Source organism: Lissotriton helveticus, chromosome 3_2, assembly GCF_964261635.1.
Source record: "Lissotriton helveticus chromosome 3_2, aLisHel1.1, whole genome shotgun sequence".
NCBI classification, from domain to species: domain Eukaryota; kingdom Metazoa; phylum Chordata; class Amphibia; order Caudata; family Salamandridae; genus Lissotriton; species Lissotriton helveticus.
The window spans coordinates 210,690,045-210,707,472 of record NC_136062.1 but is presented as its reverse complement, the minus strand read 5'-3'; the positions used below and the strand labels follow the sequence as shown (position 1 = coordinate 210,707,472).

The following is a 17,428-nucleotide window of genomic DNA, read 5'->3' as shown; positions in this document are numbered from 1 at the left end:
ATTTGCGTTAGCAAGAGAACCCAGGGAAGAACGCTTGGCATTCATTAGGTCAAGGGAGACTCTTTTCTCTAGGAGTACAATGCTCTTGTCATTTACCCGAGAGATAAAAAGATCAATGGGACCAGTCACTAGCGCTACCTCCGTAGCTTTTTTGGTGCAGCTTCTTGTTTTATGCCGCATGATTGACTTGAAGATGAAAAAGTGCTATACTAGATATTGAATGGCAGTAGCCTCGAAGAAGATTGGATGGCAGCCGGCCTACCTGGATGGAAGTTTCAGGGCGATGAGACAGGGATTCAGGGCCTGGGCCGTCCTCTGCCGTCCTTGAACGGCCTTAAACGGCCCGCTCTTTGCCCGGTCTTCGCCCCGTGCTCCGCCCCGCGCGCGTCCCGCGTCGCGGTAGAGCTGAGGCCAGCAAAGAAGGAGGAGGCTAGGGGCGTGGCCGCCGGGGGAAGAGGCAGCAGCTGTGTGCAGCTGAGGCTGCTGGACCTCGCAGTCCCCCGGTAGGCTCCACGCACAATCTGCTGAATTTAGCCTCAACCTGGGAGCGCGTTGCTCTCCACCGACTGTGGAGCCGCTCACACCAGGGAGGACGGGGCAAGAAGGCGGTGAGCGGCACCCGCGGAGCGGGTGTCGCGAACAGTTGCAGGGAATGCAGGAAATGCAGGGAAGCACACAGCACGAGTCTGGCTCCTCACGGATGGCAGGTAAGAATCCCAGGAAGCGCCCAAAAATCAGTGGATGTAAATTGTTATGTATACAGATATTCCCAATGATCTGAAGGGGAGATGGTTTTCGTCTACGCGTTTCAACACATGAGAAGTGTCTTCCTCAGGACGCTACCATCTTGTAGCTGACGTAGCGTATATAGTGGCTCATATATTGATGGAGGATTGAGCTGATGAAAACGTGAAAACACAGGTTTAAGTACCTGTCAGGTGTTTAGCGTAATAATTATCCCAACGCAGTGGCGTCTGTAGCCTCGTGAAAAGCGAAGTGTCTTAAATGGCACATGGAGAAGGCGAGCTGATAGAAGCGTTAAAATATAAACTGGATACCTGATGGAAAGCTGGGCGTGCTGATAACTGCAACTGCGTGGCGTCTACTGCCTCGTAAAGAAAATCGAATCGAGTACCTAAAACACCTTACCATCCAATATATACCTGATTATATAGCTTTGACCAGCTCCTGCAAGTAGCCCTTTTTTCTCCCCAAGTCCCTGCCACAGCCCCACTTGGGAGCTGTTAAGCCAACCTTCATCCCTAGCTCTTGCACCACTCCTCCCCCTGCCTACAATCCAAAAAGACCCCCACCCACCGCATCCCTCCACGCTGCCGCCGTGACCTTAGGTCGCCCAGTCACGATGCCCCTGCGATGTTTGCACCCTCCTGACGACTTATTTCACCAAGGAACTCTCCCTTCAACTAACATAGAGCCTGACATAGAGGTGACTAAATAGCAGACTACATACTATTACTTGCTGTTTTCTCACTAGACAATTACAAACATTTTCAAAATACTAAAACAGCTCCCACTGAACTCCTCCCTCCCAGATCCACCCATTGCCTCAGTTAAATTCAAATTCATAAAGCACATGTTCAGATCACCTTTAGCAATTTCTTAGATGGCATTTCAGACAAATACTACTGTGCCATCTCACTGTTGCTGACAACCTTAAATATTCCCTTATACAGAAATCCGGGATCACCTGCCTGAACTGCTTCCCTTTTATAGAGGTCTCAAACAACATATCTAGAACAAGCATTTACAATGCAATGGTTTCGCCTTTGGAAAAGTTAGAGCTATTGGCGTTGTAAATGACAAAATTTGTATTTATGTGTTGGTTTTGAAAACAGATAAATAAATGGCATTGTCATTTACATTGCCATTAGCTTAATCTCTAGCACCCGCTTTGCTTGCGCGCCCTCTCTCCACTCTGCGCGCCCTCTCTCCACTCTGCACTGCCTCCACTCTGCACTGCCTCCACTCTGCACTCTCTCCACTCTGCACTCTCTCCACTCTGCACTCTCTCCACTCTGCACTCTCTCCACTCTGCACTCTCTCCACTCTGCACTCTCTCCACTCTCTGCACTCTCTCCACTCTGCACTCTCTCCACTCTGCACTCTCTCCACTCTGCACTCTCTCCACTCTGCACTCTCTCCACTCTGCACATTGAGTTACCGTAGTGTTACGCTCATCTCAGGTTTGATTCAGATGCATGCTGCCATCAAGTCAAAGTCAAAAATGACGAGCAACAACTTTCCAACAAAAACCTAAACTGTTCAGAATACGAAAACCTAAATATGCTAGATTAGAACCTTGTCTACTAAATGCACCGCAAAGTACGCTTTGCCGTACACAAATATTGAAAGTGGAACAACTAAATACAAGAGGGGCGTTCACCTGGTACCTCTTGAAATCACTGCAGGTCTTACAATACAAAGGCTCACTTTACATCGCAACCTTGAATGAATAGCGCTCTTGCATGTATTTGTTTGACAGCCGGTTTAGTTAAACTACTTTTTGTAGTGCACTGGACGTCAAAAATGACATGTAGCCAGTAAGTGTGCTCTGTGAAATAGTTTGGATGCATATGACGGATGGGAAGAAAGCAACTAAACAGCGAGTACTGTACGTGGTGTTGAAACCGGGCAATGGTTGGGAGGATCAAATAGCGGTAACATATGTAGCCTGGGGGCTGGAGGGTCAGTTCTTTCAGTGTCGCCCGGACGAGCGGCACTGGGAGAACGTCCGCTCAAACCTCACTGACCGCGCAGTCTGCTGCCATTAAGTTGCCACACGCGGGTGAGTATTGCTGCACCCTCCGTAGCAATCCCCCCGACATTACTGAGTCTGAAAAAACAATTGGATGTTGTTTGCACCAAAGAAAGCCCGTAGTTCCAACCGCCCACTACCGACTAACCAAGATCGGGAACCCTGTCCGAACTTCCTCGGGTGACTCCAGTAAAGCTGCTGGTGACCCATCTTGTTCTTTCACAGATCGCGAAAAGGAAGAGGCGGAGTCAAGCGTCACATTATCAACCCCTTTGCGTCAGTCCCATTGGACAGCGCGAGTAGTAACTTCCTGTAGTTTCAAACAACATTCCATTCAATGTATTAGGCTGAGTTTTGAGCACAGATCTTAACCTTAAAAATGCGTGTCAGCTTTCCTTTCATTTTTGCAAATAACCGCCATATTATGATGTTGATCGACGTTAAATTACTTTAAATATAACACAAAATAGACACTCTCGCTTCAAAATCCACTGATATGTACAAACTGCGTTCATTTAGTCTTTGGTATGTAACCGTTGCTTGTGCCAAAAAACACATTAAGAACAGATTGGTCGCTGTATGACAAGCTACACTCTTCCTTGGTCTCTGTTGTACCGAACCTTACAGACTCAGCTTCCTCCGGAAATGCCGCCCCGCGCTGCACACGGGGACTGGAGAGCGACTTTCCGATTGGCTCGCCTCTTTCTTGAGTGTTGTGGAGTTGAGTGAACGGCGGTATTAGGATGATAGTGCCGCTGTTTGTCTGGAGGCATCATGAAGCCGCAGTGTGAGGTGGAGGTCGTTAACCGTATGCTGCCCACCTTCGGTATGAGGAACCGAGGCAAAGGGACCCGTGCCGTGCTGTCCATCGGCAGACAGCATCTCCAGAGCACGTCCGGGGGCAGGAGTGCTGCTGTCTACTTGATGATCTGCATACTTAAAAACAAGCACCTACGAGGACACAGGGGGCGGGAGAGGACACGGACGGCGGGAGGGGGGCGGGAGAGGACACGAACGGCGGGAGGGGGGCGGGAGAGGACACGAACGGCAGGAGGGGGGCGGGAGAGGACACGAACGGCGGGAGGGGGGCGGGAGAGGACACGGACGGCGGGAGGGGGCGGGAGAGGACACGGACGGCGGGAAAGGGGAGGGAACGGGAAAAAACTTAACTCCGCCCTGGGAAAAAATCTCGGGAACGCCCCCGAATCTGGTCCGGCCTTGACGGACAGATCCGGCACCCAATGGCTAGCCTCCATTTATGGAGCTAGCCAATGAGAGCCGGGGGACGTTCCCGAAGTCCTTATAGTCAACATAGGATTTCACCTGCGCCGAAAAGCTGCGCAGAGCGCAGCCTTCGGCAGGCGAAACCCAAAAATGTGCACATGAAACCCACCCCGGACTTTTACCCCTCTTAGCTTAATCGTGCTGGTAAGCACCCTCTCCTGAATTGGACAATCCCCAAAGTTTACCAACATTGTACAGAATGTGTGTTATCTGCATATTCCAAAAAGGGAGTACAATGTGCACATGTTATTTTCAGATCATGTGTAAATCCTTGCAGTGTATGGGCACAAATCGAATTGTCTATTAATTCAACAGCTGTAGCTGCCTTTCCTTCCTCCCACTCTGGAATTCCCACAAATCTGATATTAGACCTTCCTGCACGGTTTTAATGATCCTCCAAGCTGTTACTTCACAATGCTAAGTTCTTTTTTAAGAATGGAGCTGTTTTTCAGCAACTCAGTTTGAGTGTCTTCAAGATTCAAAAACCTTTTTTCCAATGCATAATTTTTCCCGTAAATGTCTCAAGAATCTTCTTTTTTTCTGCCATTCTAGTAACTAATGTTTGACCCAACAAATTGTTGGATGTTTTCACCGCCTGAATTGCTGCCAGGATTGTTCACAATAAAGATTACATTTTTGTATCAGCCCCATACTTCTCATAATCCATACCACACAGCTCCACAATATTAGGGGGTGGCTGCTTTGCAGGGGGCTAGAGAGATGTCTCTCAGCATCCATTGTCCCTCCCTCTACCTCATTAGAGTATGTAGCTGACTTTGCATTCCTGGCGGTTCGATTTACCATACTAAACATTTGGAACAGTTTCTCTGTACAAATTGAGTTTAGTTGACTAAAGGCCGAAGTTATGGCAGTTAAAGGAAGAGGTGCTATCACAAACTTCCACTTTGGTGAAGTGAATGAGTTGGAGACTGCCACGGGAGGCCCGGGACCATATGGTTCATCCACATCAGAGATTAGGTCCACCCCTATTGCTGTCCTACTACCCCGCTCCTTCATATTCATGCCACTGCTCCAGGTTTGAGTTGCGTGGCCCCCAAAATCTTCCACCTCCTGGTTCAGTTGGTGATAGTCCCTGAAATATCTCTACTGCTTGTTAATGTCTCCCTTCTCTCATGATCTGCCATCTCCCTAGCTTTGACTCTGTATCGTGACCAGGCTTGGGGTTGCCCTCTGTTCTTGGGGTAGGACAGCTGTTTTGTTTTTCAGTAGACTCCGATTCTTTAACCCATCCAGCAACCACAAAGCCACTTTCCCCTAAGAGTTGCAAGATGGGCCTTACATTTTGCAGAAACACAGGATCTATGCCTTTTTGTGCCCCTTACACTGATTTTTAGTGTAGCCTTCTGATGTTTTCCTCATTGAGGCTGATAAATAGGCATTAGATTTATTTTTTGGCATGGCTTAAACATCATAGCCAATCAGATTTCAAATTGAAAAAAATGGCTCACTCAGATACTTCCACCACTAGTACAAAGCACAACCAAAGAGGAAGATAGTGATAGACGCTAGGAGCCACTTAACTGGGATATTCTACCCTGGGCTCCCAGCTCCACGGGAGGTTTCTTCGAGACAGATAGACAATCCAATCTAGCCCAATCAAACAGAGAGCCCCGATCACCTCCTATCGGCTTAGCATCACAATATCGTTGCATGCAAATCCAATGGAAGCCTTAACTCTGCGCCAGCTGAAGAAGCTTAAATTCTGCTCCCTCTTGGCACTGCTTGCAGGCTAAAGCATATTCAGTCTGGCAGCATCAACATGCTCGAGGTGCCAAATAAACTTCTTTGGTCCGCAAATTGGATTCAGTCACTGCAAAGTAATATGCCAATTTCTTTCTGGCAGCCTTTGGGGTTCAGTGCAGCCGCAGCTCAGGGGGAATTAGAGCCACTTACATGCTAAGGCATGCCCAACCCGGCACCACCAATACATTTGAGGGGCCAATGACGCTTGTCGGATCCTCAAATTAGATTCAACGGCTGCAAAATAGCATACTGGTATCCTTCAAGCAGCATTCAACGCAGCCACTGTCGCCTTGCCTTAGCCTAGGGTGGCATGGCCTCCAACTCACGCATCAGATGATGTGTACGTCCATCCCCTCAATTGTATATATCCATACTAAATGTTGTTTTAGTAAGGCTGTGAAAAATTAACTGGAAGGTACAGTGAGGCACATATCAGATCATAAATAGAAAAGGAGAGTACCCTGCCTCAAGATATAAAGGCCCTAGCTAGAGGGTCCAAGAGATATACATAGAGGGGTGGTTAACCTAGGGATTGACACTGAACATCACAATCACATGGTCAAATCAAATAGACTAAACAGTTCATATTGAAAAATATATTTTTTATTTTTTGTTTTCTGATAACACAGACATAAAAAGTTTCTTCTTAAAATATAGAAATATCTCGTACACCTAGGTTGGGTCTTCTTCATGTCCTAGATCAAGTGGGTGGTAACGCCTATAAGCGCCATCTCCTGCTGTTGGGCCTTGTTGTGGCCAAGAGAGACCTGGCGAGGGCCTGGAAGAGTGACCGTGCCCCCCCACTTGGCGCCTGGAAGGCGGGCTTAGACTTCCTCATGGGGCTGGAAAAGCCGGTGTTTGAGGCCAGGGGCTGCCCTAGGAAACATTACAAGATCTGGAAGCGGTGGGCGGACTACAGAGACCTGACATTAGATCCTCCCATTGTAACGGATGATGGTCTGTCTGATGATTGAAGCCTCGGGGCCCGGATAGCTCCAAGACACTTAGTGTGTTTTCTCTTGTCTTCTGCAGCTAATTGTGATCACGTGCATCGGGTTAGGGTGGGATAAGGGGTGGGTAGTTGGTACTGTTGGGATTGTGGGGGGGATACGGGGGCGGGTAGGGGTTAATCGAAAGTTTGAGCCATACGTATTTTCTACTGTACTTTGCATATTGTCGTGTTCCCCTGCTCTTGGGGTGCTGTACACTTGATCTGCTTGAACTTTTAATAAATACGGTTTTGAAAAAAAAAAAATATAGAAATATATTTTTTAGCATATCAGCAGTGCATATAGGTCATAAATAAAACAAACATACATATAGGGACAATAACAGAAGGGAAATTTGTCCTACCCAGTAACGGCCAATACTTAACACACACTAAATCATTCACATTCAATCCTTCCTTACTCTAACTAGTCTAGTACCATACATCATTCATTCTATCAGTCAATTCTCTACTCCTTGCGGGTATAGCACAACGATGGTTCATGTGCTGGTTATGTCAAGGTGTTAATCCGGATAGGTGGTTTTAGCTACGGGTCCTGATGTAGTGAGGACAATAACCGTATTCCTGGAGACATACGCCGACGCGCGTTTCGGTGACAGGCCAGTTAGGCCGCACCTTCGTCAGGGCAAGGGGCAGTATACTGGGACGGGCACAGAGATAAACTTCTGATTTTAGTTTTATTATTCAAGGATATCAGGCATCAGGCGACTTCTAGGAGGTATGGGGGCGCCGATGCTGCTGGTAAAATCCAAAGCCAGGCTTCAGGCCGTTCAGGTTCGGGGAAGTTGGCTCGTAGGGCTGGAGTTCTCCTTTTTAGTGTTAAAACAGGCGCTGAATGGTACATTTACTTCTGGCGTTCCTTTTATAAATAAATTCGCTGTTCTTAGAAGGGGGTTCCAGTAGTGCTGTACTATGTCATTTTCTTGTCATAGGTAATATCGGTATACGATGTAATCCCAGAAGGATAGAGCTGCCTCAGTGGGGGACTGGCTGGTGCTGCACCTTCGTCTCGCGAGCAGTCTTCCTTAAGTTGGGATTCCGCCGACCCGGTCTGTCGGCCGATAAACGGAGACTGGATCATAGCCTTACATACAATAATTCCCAGCACTGTCACTGACCAAATCCCGTTCCTCTCATGGCATAAACAACACAGAGTCTTTCTCCACACAAGCACTTATCATCCCCATCTCCCTAACTACCCCATCCGGTAGCACAGGTTCTTTCTCTATCTTCAAGACCTGATGTATATGTAGCACCATTCATACTCTCCTGCTTCCATCCTCCAAAGAATACTTTCAGCGATGTGTGTGCTCATCCCTCCTCTCAGCTTACCTATCTCAGTAGTTTGGTCTTTTCCCTTCTTTTCAAACAGAGGGCATGGAGGTGTGCCCTTCTTACCTATAACCAAGTATTAGGGAGAGAAATGTTACTAATCTCCAGGCCAAATCCATGAGCCGATACAACAGTGAATCCAGGTTGAGACCATGCAGGAGTGGGCAAGTATTCCCATGGGTCCCACCTATTACGACCAGAAAAAATGTAACCCATATATACCGTCACCCACCGTCTGGCCAAGGAAAGCTAGTAAAGAGTGTTTCACTCCCCAAATTCCAAATGAAGAACCAGCAGTGCTCCCCAGTTTATCCCACCCAACCAGAAAACACTGTTTCCTTGACTTCCCATCCATCAACATACCTATAAAAATAAACATCTGGAAACATTTGAAAGCCAACATAATACTGCCTACCCCTTTTACCATGATGACAAGAAAACAGAAAGAGAAATAAACATTCTGTGCCTTTCAATAGCCTCTATAGAAGGTACGGAGGCAACATATCTGCAAATCAAAAGTAAGCGCCAGGGAATCTTTGGACCTTACGGTTTAAAATGTTTTCCCATGCAGCTCTGGCACTGCCCTCATAGCCTCTGGTATATTTTGGAGTGAAGGTGAACAGACACTCGTTGTATGAAAACACTAGTTTATGGTCCTCAGCCAATAGTACAAACATTACCTGGCGAGACACTTCTCCTCAGCAGCACAGCGGAGGGAATAGAGATGGGCTCGTTGCACATAAGTTGAAGCTTGGACATAGTTAGGATCTGGTACAAGGTCCGGGAGACCTGAGGAGAGAAAAGAAACCAAGTAAACTCATTAGCAATCACTGTGGAAACCCACAACGTCATGCAATTTAAGGGTTTTGGGGTCGGAGTTATCTGTCCCTCACTAAACCATACCATTTTATGGCGCATACAACAAAGAAGTGAATGCACATCGTGATAGTGCTTTATTCTCACCATTGGAGGTCAACCATCTGAGAGTTATCACAGATTATACCCCTTGGAGTCTCCAACCTTTTCTGTACTGAGAGCTACTTATGTTCAATGAAACGCATTGAGAGCTACTAATATTATTAGTGTTGTACAATTTCCATTTTTTATAGTGTATAATAATACACCTTGCAAAAGCTTTCCAATTTAATGAGCTGGAGAGTAGCTACTGATTGGAGACCACTCCAGAGGAAAGGCAATGCAGCATGGACATGAAGACATAACTGCATCTTTATCATAATGTGATGGATCCCTTTCTTACCATACCTCTGTGTGACTTTAACTCAGTAAGATCATTTGAATTATTCCCACATTAGCCTATGACAAAGCTGAGCTCTGGATGTTTGATCAGTTTGTGCACAATCACTTCCTCCTTTCTACTTTTATAACAATGCAAGAGGTTCACTGTACTGATCATTATTATAGCATTGTACACCGTTTCTGAGGTCTATATCACTTGTTAATTTTTTTTTAATCTAGGTTGAGAACCTCTAATGGGGGACAGGCAGCTGCCTTAGCTCTGGCTCATACCATCAATATCAAAGACGTCACTTTAGACATACATATTAGCCTTTCGGAAAAGGCCGGGGAACAGATGAGGTCCCTATGGATATTTTTAAATAATGTAATCTTCTGGGCCCCCATTTAACACATGAGCTCCTAAGAACTGCCATAGTTGATCTAGGTATAGCATTTTGGCAGGAGGCAATCATTGTGCCAATTTATAAAAAGGGAAACAGGAACTCGCCAGGCAGCTACTGTTGAATTTCTCTATTTGACTCCACATCTAAAATCTTGGGTAGAGAACTCCTCATCAGGATGGAAGTGTGGGTTGAGGAAAAGAAATATCCCTTCAGTGATGCAGTACGGCTTCTGCCCCAGTGTGGAAATGGTTTGACAGTGTCTCAACCTATATTTTTTAAGCAGGGGAATATGTCAGGGCCAGGAGGCGAGCCATACATATGGCTTTTATGGACCCCTCCTGTGTCATTGACATAGTAAATCACGTCAAATTGTGGACCATTATGAAGGAGCTAGAAGCTTCAAAGACTTTGATTGATTTACAAAGATGTCACACTTGGCTACATCTGCCAAAGTCTGGTATGGATCTAATGCCAAACTCTCCTCAAATCAATACAAATTTGGTGTACGCCCAGGATGCATTTTGACACCTTTTCTGCTTTTTATTTGCTGATTTCTGCTGAAAAAGATATGCCCCAACTGGGCAACACCCAGTCCATGAGCTCCTATTTGCAGACGACATAGCTCTTCTATCAAGGACCAAGAATTGGCTACAAATCATTCTAGACGCATTTACGAGCTTTATGAGCAACCCTGATTTAAAAACAAACCAATCCAATATGAGATGTCACCCAAAGAACACCAAAGTAAAGGTTCGCTCTATAAGGAGAGTCCCAGTTGTAGAAGTAAAAATATGTACATACTTAGGCATTCCTATTGGTACTCATTTACGAGCTTAATGGGCGACCTTGATTTCAAAACAAACTTATCAAAGCCATTCACTATGAGAAGTGGCCCAAAGAACATCAAATAAAAGGCGCATTCAGTTGGACTCTGCTTTGAAACTGGGGCTATTTTTAAACTTAAGAACACAGCAACTTTAGAGGTCCGCTTCGTGTCAAAGCAGCACTATTGGCCTATTTTGGAAATAACTCACATCTACAGGAGCAAATGTATTTCAGTGGGTCAATATGGTCCAGGTGTATGGATTAACCAATACAGAGGGTGGAAAACAGATTTGTATGTAGATTCCTAGATGTCCCTCAAGCCACTATCACATGTATATGACCCTCTCAGGTCGGACTTGGCTACCTGGAAGATGTCATCAAAGTATTTAGGCCCACTCCTCTTATGGCTTAGAATTTAAGGAAAGCATGAGCTAATTTTTTGAGTATTCTAAATATAGACTGTCTAAACCTAGATAATATGGTAGCAATCCCTTTGATCAGGTCAGACATGTGAAGTGGGTTTTAGTGGTCTGGGTGTCACTGAGAGTTTTAGCAACACCGAAAGTATTAATGTAAAATCTATAGATGTCGTCAGAAGTTGTTTAGTAATTGTGATAAGGTGCGTAATGTGCAGGTTCAGAAGATGTAGTCTGTTGATTTGAATTCCATTTTGAGACTCGGAATGTTAACTAACCTTAATTAGTAACACCCAAAACCGATTCAACCATTCACACCTTAGTTTTTAACACATTCCATTTTTTGCTTGCATTCCCCAATCAAGGAACCTGTTTTACAAGTCTCCCTAAAGGCTCTTGCGATGATGTTTCTGAACAAAGCACTTGTCCCTTAATGCTTTTCTGCACGTTGTATATATGTAACCCCTACCAAATGCGGGTTTTAGCCCCAGTTTTCAGCCTCAGTTTTCAGAGCTGCCAACATTAGATAGAATGGGCATAATTTCTTTACAGCAGCTGTGGACAATACAAGTTTGTTATGAGGTGATTAATAATATAATATGTACTTTAAATGCGAGGAAAAGATATGGAGTGGCCAATTGCATGGAAGATTGTTGAAACAAACACATTTTTGTAACATCTAGACTTGGATTTATGTCTTGCTTACTTTAATACGTCATTCTGATTTTAAAATGTATTACTTTATTAACCTTTTATGTAATTATTGATATAATATTTTAAGGCTATTTTATCCGTATAAAGAATGTTGTTTGATTGAGAGAATGGTCTTTACAAACGGTATAACTTGAAGCAGAAGTTATAAAGCTTTTACAACATTCCATCCGCTGAACAGAATGTGCTAAATTAACCAAATAGAAAAATTAAGACAAATATTGAACTCTTTCAGATAGAAAAAGATATAGCCATTACTGGCCCTCAGCCACTGGATAGTTGTCAAAGCAGCATCCAACATTCAAAGTTCTAATCATTAATAGCAAACGGCTCTAAAGCTTATTGTTTACAAAGATCTAAAAAAAGAACCAAATAAATGAAAAATATAATACTATAGTCTAGGCTACACAATAAGCACAAGTAAATGCAAGTATATGCTTTAGTACTTTGCTGGTGGAGGTTTAGAGGGAACAGAACGTATGTGAATCACAATAGTGCATAGCCCAAGAATGCAATAATAAACCAATCTTGTAGTCCAGATTTCACTTTGCGTGCTATCGAACTCACAGGAATCACTTCGTTAGAGTTTGATTCCAAACTGAAGACTAGCACTCTCTTTCTCTCACCCTCTCTTTTGATTGGCTGTCCTCAGCTGGCACTCTGGTAATCTTTCCTTCCATTTCTTAATTCTACTTCCAATCATTGCCACTGTCACTTTGTGAAATGGGTCCATTACGTGGGAGCAGGTGGGGGGGGGGGCTATATCTACTGTCTTCTTCTAAACAGATTATAATTGGGCTAAAAGTATGAAAGTATCATGGTATTTTACACACAATGCAATGTTTATTTCTATAACAGTTTCTGGGACTCAGCCGTAAAGTACTCACTATTCACGTCTTATGTGAACGAAGGCATTGAGAGAATTGCATGCATTAGGGCACACATAAAATGCAGAATTGACAAGAGGGGGAACTATTAGTGCAATCAATGGCATTTGCACAACAAACTCCAGGGGTACACCTCTAACCAAAATTCACGTCACAGACTGCAAGGACAGGGTGTTTTTTGCGGTTTGGGTAGTGACAGCATAAAATAGGATGGCACTTACCTTTGAGCCTTTTGTGAGTCTTAACAATCAAAGGAAGGTAGAAATCCTCTAAAACGGAAACTAATAAGCAAGAACACTGACTGTACTCAACATTGTTACAAATGGCTCCTTTAGAAAAAGACATGATACAAATTGAGTGAACGACTGTGTTTCCTACCTATACGTGCTTTCTCCTCAGAGGGAGGCTGTTATGTTTACTGTCACTTTAAGAGTCACTTTGTAGATTACATCATTAATGGAATGATCACATTTCAGTTGCTAAGAGTTCAGTTGCTGTATCCCTGCTGTTCATGGTTGTACATTAAAGCTAGCTCTTCAAAACCATATTTGATTGAATGCTTTTATCACTGGCGACGAGGGTCAAGGCTTGATTGGGGACAAGCACCTACAACCATCAATTCCCCTACACGTGGATTGCTTACTTGGATTTGTTTGGGAAGTTTTGGACTATCCAGTCTGGTCAGATTTGGTCTACTCGTTTTGGATGTACCACTGTACTTGGATACTGTACAGTCATCTTAACATCTTATTGGATTTCTACGTTTTTCCTCTACTTGAAGCTCCTGTACATCTCAATTTTGAGAACTATTTCATTTTTCTAAGTTTTGGAACATTCCTGCTACCTTTACTTCATTGTTTCTTTTGGAAAAGCACAAGTTAACTAGTGAACTAGGAACACGGTCTATACTCGTGTGTAAAATATCGGCAAAATCGTATGTATCAAAATCTTATCAATTTTGGATTCGTGGAGGCTTCACCGAAGTGTGCAACGGTTACTGACCTTGTTTGTGTTTGAATCTCTCTCGCGTGGGACATCGCGAGCAATCTGCACGCTCAAGCTCCGTGTTCGGTGTTGGTGTCTCCATTCTTTTCTGCCTGATGCGAAGAACCTGATGTCACGACGCGACGTCCACACACAACGTCCAGCGTCATCGCGTAGGCGGCCATTTTGAGATTGCCATGACAACGGTTTCAGCGCCGATGCGCACGGCTGTGCATCAGTAAATTCTGTATATTACTCGTGTCTCAGTACCATTTTCAGCACCGATGCGCACGGCAGCGCACTGGAATATTTGGGCATTTTCAGCAGGCAGTGCATGGAAGAATTGGGCATTCAAATTTCGTTTTCATTGATGTGCATGGCAGCACATTTATCCTGACCTGTTTGTGAGTACTTCTTCTTCAAGAGAAGTCACATGTACTTTTAACGTTTGATGCCCTAATTTGATGTGTTATTTAGAAACACAGTTGGGTTTTAATATTTATTTTTATTTTCATTTTTCAACATGGCTACCACATCTAGTATGTCACAACCACCACCTTTTCTTTCGGAGGAGGGCGAACCTATACTTCCTTGGAAGAGATGGAGGAATTTGTTTGATTCGTACTTAGTAGCGATTGTAGGAGAGACATTTTCAGCTTTTAGGAAACAAGCTATTTTATTACATAATTTAGGGGTTGAAGGCAGACACACATATGACAGTATGGATTCAATACCTGTTGGTGGGGCTGATGGTGAACCTGCATACATTTTTGAAATGTCAATGTCTATGCTAGAACAGTATTTTGGCCCTAGAATTAATGTTGTTTTAGAACGACATAGATTTTTCACTCGTGTACAGGGTCCACGTGAACGAGTTGGAACATATGTTGCCGCTTTGAAAACTCTTTCACGTACGTGTGATTTTGGGGACCTATCCGAATCACTTGTTAGAGATCAACTTGTTCGGTGTACGAATAGTTCTAGGGTCCAAGAGAAGTTGTTATCAAAGAACCCCACATTAAAGGAGGCTGTTGCGATTGTAGAAGGCATGGAGAATACCTCTACATGGGTTAAAGAAATAAGGAAAAATAAAGAGGATGAAAATCACACTATTAGCGATAATAAAAAGAAAACTCTTGACACAGTACACATGTTGGAAGAAGATGATCTTATTGGAGAGTGTCACGAAGAAGTTGCCAAAGTGGGTGTGGGTTCAAAGAACAAGTCTACTCAAAAGACTCCTTCTTCTCAGAAAAGCACTTTTGAAAACCGTTCTTCTTTTGGTAAAGAGTCCCTTTTGCCTAAAGATCGTGATTTTCGTCAACAACGTCCTTTTAGCAACCAAAGAATACGTTGTTTTAGGTGTGGACGTTTCTCTCACACTTCCAACTTCCCAAATTGTTTTGCAAAAGACAGCATTTGCTCTGCGTACCATTCGCAAGATCTCACGCTTCTTTTCTCCCTCTGCCCTCAAGCTCATTGTCATGGCGATGGTTCTTTCTCGCCTTGACTATGGCAACGCACTGTATAATGGCATCCCCAGCTATGCCCTCCGCCGGCTTCAGCTGGTGCAGAACCAAGCCGCTCGCTTGGTTCTTAGTCTACCCAGATCTCAACATATCACTCCGTCTCTCTGTTCTTTGCATTGGCTCCCGATAAAAGAAAGAGCCCTGTTCAAACTTGGCTGCCTGACTTTTCAGGCTCGCGTCGGGACAGCCCCAGCCTTTATTAAGGCCAGCATCCAGCATTATATCCCTGGTAGGCAATTGCGTTCCTCCTCCCTCTCTCTTTTGGTGGTACCCCGTTTCAAGAAAAGTAGGACAGGAGGCTGTAAGTTTTCTGTCCTTGCCCCGTCCTTTTGGAACTCCCTGCCCCTCCCTATTCGAAATTCTGCATCCTATATGGAGTCCCGTAGGAGACTGAAAACTTTTCTGTTCTCACAGGCCTTCTCACTTTAATTTAATTGGTCCTCCCTGTTAAAGTTGTATTGACCCCGCAGCGCCATGAAACCGCTAGGTAAACGTGCGCTATACAAATATTTTAAATTTCAAATTATGCTCGTATATGTAGGTCTGGTAAGAAAAGAGAAGGAAATGAATCTGTTTCTGACATTGTACGTACGGTTGTTGTATCCAATGTTAAAAGTGATGAAATGGAGCTTTGAAGGATACTGAGTTGAACGATTCTTGTATTGAGAGGGAGGCGTTGGCAGTATTTTGGTCTGTATATCACTTCAAATTTTATTTGTGGGGCATCCCGCTTGTGGTTAAATCTGATCATCGTCCTCTTGTTCAGATTTTTTCGTGTCATCAGAGTGACCATATGACACCAAGGTTGAAAAGATGGAGTGAAGGATTGCAAGAATGTAACTTTGTTGTACAATATATTCCAGGACAGAATAACAAACCTGCTGATTGTTTGTCGCGTCTTCCAATTGAAAGAGATGGTGTTGTAGAAGGAGTTGGAGCATGTATAAATTGGGTATTGGAGTCTACCATATCCAAGGAAGAATGGTTGCAGAGCGCCAAGGACGATGTGTCTTTCCAATTGTTAGGGAATGTCATTAGAAATGGTTGGCCAAATTATGATGTACTTGAGGCTGAATTGAAGCCTTTTTGGACGGTAAGAGATGATTTGACTTTTTTCCAAGATAATTTGATGAGAGGTGACAGGGTTGTGCCTCTGGGTGATTTAAGAGAGAGAGTTGTTAATCCAGCTCATGAAGGGCATTTGGGAAGGAATCTTACAAAGGCTCGGATTAGAGAAAGATATTGGTGGCCTGGAATGGATCGTATGGTGGAAACTGTTGTTAGGGACTGTCATCTGTGTGCGGTCAACGACAAATCACACACCACTAGCCAGTCTCCACTTTCTCCTGTTGAGGTCCCTGTTGCAGTTTGGACTAAGTTGGGGTTGGATATTGCAGGTCCTTTTGAGCTTATGCCCTCACAGGAGAGATATGTTGTGTTGTTAGTCGATTACACCTCTAAATGGGTGGTTTCGAAATGTATGAGTGTTGTGAATTCCAGAACTGTGATTGAGTTCTTGAGGGATGTATTCGTGTCAGAAGGGGTGCCTAAGTACTTACTCACTGATAATAGGGTACAATTCACCTCTAATGAAATGGATAACTTTCTAAGAGGGCTTGGTATTATTCACCAGAAAACAGCTCTTTATTCTCCACAAGCGAATGGTCTCACTGAGAGGATGAATAGAGTTGTAAAGAGCTGTGCACAAAGGGCTTTAGAGTCTAAAGTTTCTTTTAGCAGTGTATTAAGGGAGACGTGGTGGGCTCATCGCACTGCTCCTAATGCTGTCATGCAGAGGTCTCCTTTTGAAGCCTTGAGGGGTAGATTGGCGAGTTCTAAACTCAATCCAACTTGGCTTCCAGAGAAGGTCTGTGATGATGGTGTTGAAAAAGAAGTGAAAAGAAGAGAAGTTTTGTCAAAGTATCAGCAAAAGTATAAACAACGTTATGATGACAAGATGGTTGTAAAACTGAGGAAGTGGAATGTGGGTGACAGTGTTCTGGTGAAAAAAATCGAAATTTGGTCACAAAGGTGTTTCCAATTTCAGTGGTCCTTTCACCATTATTGCTATTAAAAAAAATGTTGTCACGTTGGATAATGGTTGCACTTGGAATATGTCTAAGTTGGCAAAGTGCAATGATGTCAGGAATCATTTTAATAGAAGTGATAGATTTTCTGACAATTCCAGTGACGTTTCTCCTACTAGAGACCAGAGTAACATTCGCGGAAGGTCCTTACAGCTTCCTAAGAGATTTCAAGATTATATTATGT

The 17,428-nt window shown here is 44.0% G+C and overlaps 1 protein-coding gene across 1 annotated transcript in view; it reads right to left on the bottom strand.

The window, feature by feature from the left end:
* Positions 1 to 17,428, bottom strand: part of LOXL1 (lysyl oxidase like 1) — a 262,514-nt gene that overhangs the window by 78,893 nt on the left and 166,193 nt on the right. Inside the window, exon 2 of the mRNA XM_078685062.1 lies at positions 8,846 to 8,954. Coding sequence (XP_078541188.1) covers positions 8,846 to 8,954 — 109 coding nt within the window. The remainder of the gene's footprint in view (positions 1 to 8,845; positions 8,955 to 17,428) is intronic.